General features: G+C 44.5%; 1 protein-coding gene across 1 annotated transcript in view; it reads left to right on the top strand.

The window, feature by feature from the left end:
* Positions 1–576: 576 nt before the first annotated feature.
* The window catches only part of slc23a1 (solute carrier family 23 member 1), a gene marked incomplete at its 3' end in the record, with an annotated part of 45,341 nt that continues 39,841 nt past the window's right edge, over positions 577–6,076 (top strand). The window contains exons 1-4 of the mRNA XM_079247503.1: positions 577–648; positions 1,959–2,116; positions 2,816–2,904; positions 2,987–3,054. Coding sequence (XP_079103629.1) covers positions 589–648; positions 1,959–2,116; positions 2,816–2,904; positions 2,987–3,054 — 375 coding nt within the window. The 5' untranslated portion in view covers positions 577–588. The remainder of the gene's footprint in view (positions 649–1,958; positions 2,117–2,815; positions 2,905–2,986; positions 3,055–6,076) is intronic.

Genomic DNA, 6,076 nt, shown 5'->3' with positions numbered 1-6,076 from the left:
CAGTTAATCAGCTGTTTGGGGTCACGGTGACCCAGTTAATCAGCTGTTTGGGGTCACGGTGACCCAGTTAATCAGCTGTTTGGGGTCACGGTGACCCAGTTAATCAGCTGTTTGGGGTCACGGTGACCCAATTAATCAGCTGTTTGGGGTCACGGTGACCCAATTAATCAGCTGTTCTGGGTCACGGTGACCCAGTTAATCAGCTGTTCTGGGTCACCGTGACCCAGTTAATCAGCTGTTCTGGGTCACCGTGACCCAGTTAATCAGCTGTTCTGGGTCACCGTGACCCAGTTAATCAGCTGTTCTGGGTCACGGTGACCCAATTAATCAGCTGTTCTGGGTCACCGTGACCCAGTTAATCAGCTGTTCTGGGTCACCGTGACCCAGAGACCAGTTCCTGGTTGATGCTGATCACTTAAGCTCCTCTGCCAGCTGTGCCAGATCTGTCAGATGTCACTCTGTCTGTCCAATCAGAACCATAATTTCCTGGAGGAAGAGTGGAGCCACATCCAAGAAAAAAACAACCACCCAATGAATGAGCTCAGAACAAAACAGGAGCCAATGGAAAGAGAGGAGGCGGGGTTGGACATGATTTATACCATCGAGGATGTCCCACCATGGTACCTGTGTATTCTACTGGGACTGCAGGTAAAACTGGGAATAGACCAGAGTTAGACTGGGATTAAAGTAGAGTTTATACTGGGATTGTACTGGAATTAGATTGAAATGAAACTGGGATTAAACAGTAATTACACTGTTGCACTGGGATTAGACTGGGTTTAAATTGGAGTTATACTGGAGTTAGAACGGGATTAAACAAGAGTTAGGCTGGGATTACACTGGAGTGTCACTGGAATTATACTGGGATTAGACTGGAATTATACTGGGTTTATACTTGAATTAGACTGGAATTAGACTGGGATTAGACTGGAATTATACTGGGATTATACTGGGATTATACTGGAATTATACTGGGATTAGACTAGAATTATATTGGAATTAAACTGGGATTACACTGGGATTATATTGGGATTATACTGGAATTATACTGGGATTAAACTGGGATTAGACTGGAATTATACTGGGATTACAATGGAATTATACTGGGATTAGATTGGAATTATACTGGAATTACACTGGGATTAGACTGGAATTAGACTGGAATTAGACTGGGATTAGACTGGGATTAGATTGGAATTATACTGGGATTAGACTGGGATTAGATTTGAATCATACTGGGATTAGACTGGGATTACACTGGAATTATACTGGGATTAGACTGGGATTAGACTGGGATTAGATTGGAATTATACTGGGATTAGACTGGGATTAGATTGGAATTATACTGGGGTTAGACTGGGATTATACTGGGATTAGATTGGAATTATACTGGGGTTAGACTGGGATTAGATTGGAATTATACTGGGGTTAGACTGGGATTATACTGGGATTAGATTGGAATTATACTGGGGTTAGACTGGGATTAGACTGGGATTATGTAAAGTTTGTTTTGGATATGTAAAGTTTGGCTGCATATGTAAAGTTTATTTTGGATACAGACCATAATGAGCAGTTTAAACTGGATCCATCTGTTTAGATTGTTCACCTCCTCACTGACATCTTCCAGAATATGAAAAAAGTTTTTAGAAGAATGTTTTCAGACCTTTTTACAACCGGTTTTGGAATCGGTTGTAAAAAGAAACACCCACTGAACCAGACTAGCTAACAGTCTGGTTAACAAACTGGTTAGTATTCTGGTTAACCATCAGTAATGAAGGGAAGTTAGTCGGCGCCACCAAATGAAAACAAGACCAGGCTCCTCTTCAGAACAGAGATTAGTTTTACTGGTCTCTGTTAAAACCAACCAGATTTAGTTGGGTTAATCTGGTGACTACGGCGTCTTCTGATGACTGAAGGATTTGGGTCTGGTGATCCCTGGGTTCTGTTCTCGCCCACAGCATTACCTAACGTGCTTCAGCGGGACTGTGGCAGTGCCCTTTCTCCTGGCTGAGGCCATGTGTGTCAGTCGGGACCAGAACACCGTGAGCCAGCTGATCGGAACCATTTTCACCACTGTGGGAATTACAACTCTGATCCAAACCACCGTGGGAGTCAGGTGAGAAACCAGACCAGACCCAAAACATAAGGCCTAAACGAGGAAGTAAGGTAGTGTGAAGGAATTAGACATTACTAGAAATACAGTCGGTGACTATTAATGGCCAAAACGTGTTTTTATATACGAGTGGAAGATGTGGTTGGTACCTTCTGTTGATCCCTGACCTCAGAGTTGAACCTGCTCCAGGAGAGGTGCCGTGGTTTGGACTTGTTGTGGGTCTTTTGTTCTTGTTCCCTGTTTTATTTTGTAGTTGTGATTTCAGTCTAGCCTAATTTTTCTTCTTTATTAGTTCACTTTGACTTATTTAGCTCATCAATAACACCTGTTTTCCCTGTTTTTATACCTCTTGGTTTCTGTTTTCCCTTGTTGGTTTCCCTGTTGGTTCCTGATGATTCCCTGTAAGGTTCTTCTACTTATGAAAACAATATTGTCAGCACTTCCTCGGCTTTCCTGCTTCTCTTTCTGTATTCTGGTCCCCACATCTCCACAATTCTTGAGAAGCAGGTGATGTTTACAGCATCTGTTGCAGTTGGACACAACCTGGAAGAAACAAGTTCATTTCCATTATCACCATGCTACCTCGAAGTCAACTATAGTTAGAGGTAGTTAAACTAGATGATCAGAGGTAACCAGGATGAGCTATACCTGAGGAAGCCCTCGGAGGAGCCAGGTGAGACTAACAGCTCAGTATGTGTTCAGACTTCCTCTGTTTCAGGCCAGCGCATTTGCTTTCCTTATTCCTGCTCAGGCCATCCTTCGTCTGGACAGGTGGAAATGTCCCAGTGAGGGTGAGTCCGTTTACATATTTATCCTTTTGGTTTTGTAAGCACCATGGCAAGACTTTCCTTTGAAATGTCATTTTTTTAACAGAGGAGATTTACGGCAACTGGAGTATTCCCCTGAACACATCACACATCTGGCATCCACGGATTAGAGAGGTACAAGTCCAAGATGGGGAGGAGGAATCAGAGTAGGCTTGAGGAAGACTCATACATGGTTTAAGGTGGACTTCAAGTTGGCTTGGAATCGGAATAAACTTGAAGTGAAATAGGGATTAGTACGATGCAGAATCGAGATGAGATTGTGGTGAAGTATAGATGAGCCAGAAGTGGGACTGATATAAGTATGATGTGGAATAAAAATAAGCCTGGAATGGAATTGATATGAGCTTGAGGTGAAATCGAGATGAGTTTAAAGCGGAATTGAGATTAGCCTGAGGTTGAATCAAGATGAGCATGATGCGGAATCAAAATAAACTTTAGGTGGAATAAAAGTGAGCTTGAGGTGAAGTTGAGATGAGGTATAGGTGGAAACGAGATAAGCTTGAGATGGAATTGAGATGGACTTGAAGCAGAATCCAAATGAGATTGAGTCATGCATGTATTGAGGTGGACTCAAGGTTGGCTTGTGGCGGAATAGAGAGGAACTTGTGGTGAAGTTGAGTTGAGCTAGAAATGGGATTGAGAAAAGCAAGATGTGGAATCAAAATGAGCCTGAGGTGGAATGGAGATGAGCTGGAAGTGGAACAGAGATGAGAAGGAGGTAGAATAGAAATGAGATGGAGGTGGAATGGAGATGAGATGGAGGTGGAACAGAAATGAGAGGTATAATGGAGATAAGATGGGGGTGGATTACAGAGGAGCTGGAGGTGGAATGGAGATGAGCTGGAGGTGGAATAGAAATAACATGGAGGTGGATTAGAGATGAGCTGGAGGTGGAATAGAAATAAGATGGAGGTGGATTAGAGATGAGCTGGAGGTAGAATGGAGGTGAGATGGAGGTGGAATGGAGATGAGATGGAGGTGGAATGAAGATGAGATGGAGGTGGAATGAAGATGAGCTGGAGGTGGAATGGAGATGAGCTGGAGGTGGAACAGAGATGAGCCTCAGGTAGAAGGGAAATGAGATGGAGGTGGAATCGAGATGAGATGGAGGTGGAATAGAGATGAGATGGAGGTGGAATAGAGATGAGATGGAGGTGGAATGGAGATGAGATGGAGGTGGAATAGAGATGAGCTGGAGGTGGAATAGAGATGAGCCTCAGGTAGAATGGAAATGAGATGGAGGTGGAATAGAGATGAGATGGAGGTGGAATGGAAATGAGATGGAGGTGGAATAGAGATGAGATGGAGGTGGAATAGAGATGAGATGGAGGTGGAATGGAAATGAGATGGAGGTGGAATAGAGATGAGATGGAGGTGGAATGGAGATGAGATGGAGGTGGAATGGAAATGAGATGGAGGTGGAATAGAGATGAGATGGAGGTGGAATGGAGATGAGATGGAGGTGGAATGGAAATGAGATGGAGGTGGAATAGAGATGAGATGGAGGTGGAATGGAGATGAGATGGAGGTGGAATAGAGATGAGCCTCAGGTAGAATGAAAATGAGATGGAGGTGGAATAGAGATGAGATGGAGGTGGAAGGGAGATAAGATGGAGGTGGATTAGAGATGAGCTGGAGGTGGAATGGAGATGACATGGAGGTGGAATAGAGATGAGCTGGAGGTGGATTAGAGATGAGCCCTTGGTAGAATGGAGATTAGATGGAGGTGGAATAGAAATAAGATGGAGGTGGATTAGAGATGAGCTGGAGGTGGAATGGAGATGAGCTGGAGGTGGAATAGAGATGAGCTGGAGGTGGAATGGAGATAAGATGGAGGTGGAATGCAGATGAGCTGGCGGTGGAATAGAAATATGATGGAGGTAGATTAGAGATGAGCTGGAGGTAGAATGGAGATGAGATGGAGGTGGAATGGAGATGAGATGGAGGTGGAATGGAGATGAGCTGGAGATGGAATGGAGATGAGCCTCAGGTAGAATGGAGATTAGAAGGAGGTGGAATAGAAATGAGATGGAGGTGGAACAGAGATGAGCCTCAGGTAGAATGGAAAAGAGATGGAGGTGGAATAGAGATGAGATGGAGGTAGAATAGAAATGAGATGGAGGTGGAATGGAGATGAGATGGAGGTGGAACAGAAATGAGAGGTATAATGGAGATAAGATGGGGGTGGATTACAGAGGAGCTGGAGGTGGAATGGAGATGAGCTGGAGGTGGAATAGAAATAACATGGAGGTGGATTAGAGATGAGCTGGAGGTGGAATAGAAATAAGATGGAGGTGGATTAGAGATGAGCTGGAGGTAGAATGGAGGTGAGATGGAGGTGGAATGGAGATGAGATGGAGGTGGAATGAAGATGAGATGGAGGTGGAATGAAGATGAGCTGGAGGTGGAACAGAGATGAGCCTCAGGTAGAAGGGAAATGAGATGGAGGTGGAATCGAGATGAGATGGAGGTGGAATAGAGATGAGATGGAGGTGGAATAGAGATGAGATGGAGGTGGAATGGAGATGAGATGGAGGTGGAATAGAGATGAGCTGGAGGTGGAATAGAGATGAGCCTCAGGTAGAATGGAAATGAGATGGAGGTGGAATAGAGATGAGATGGAGGTGGAATGGAAATGAGATGGAGGTGGAATAGAGATGAGATGGAGGTGGAATGGAGATGAGATGGAGGTGGAATGGAAATGAGATGGAGGTGGAATAGAGATGAGATGGAGGTGGAATGGAGATGAGATGGAGGTGGAATGGAAATGAGATGGAGGTGGAATAGAGATGAGATGGAGGTGGAATGGAGATGAGATGGAGGTGGAATGGAAATGAGATGGAGGTGGAATAGAGATGAGATGGAGGTGGAATGGAGATGAGATGGAGGTGGAATAGAGATGAGCCTCAGGTAGAATGAAAATGAGATGGAGGTGGAATCGAGATGAGCTGGAGGTGGAATAAAGATGAGCCTCAGGTAGAATGGAAAAGAGATGGAGGTGGAATAGAGATGAGATGGAGGTGGAAGGGAGATAAGATGGAGGTGGATTAGAGATGAGCTGGAGGTGGAATGGAGATGACATGGAGGTGGAATAGAGATGAGCTGGAGGTGGATTAGAGATGAGCCCTTGGTAGAA

This window comes from Telmatherina bonti, assembly GCF_933228915.1.
Source record: "Telmatherina bonti genome assembly, chromosome: 10".
Taxonomy (NCBI): domain Eukaryota; kingdom Metazoa; phylum Chordata; class Actinopteri; order Atheriniformes; family Telmatherinidae; genus Telmatherina; species Telmatherina bonti.
The sequence above is the reverse complement of the archived record's forward strand: the minus strand, read 5'-3'. Positions and strand labels throughout refer to the sequence as shown.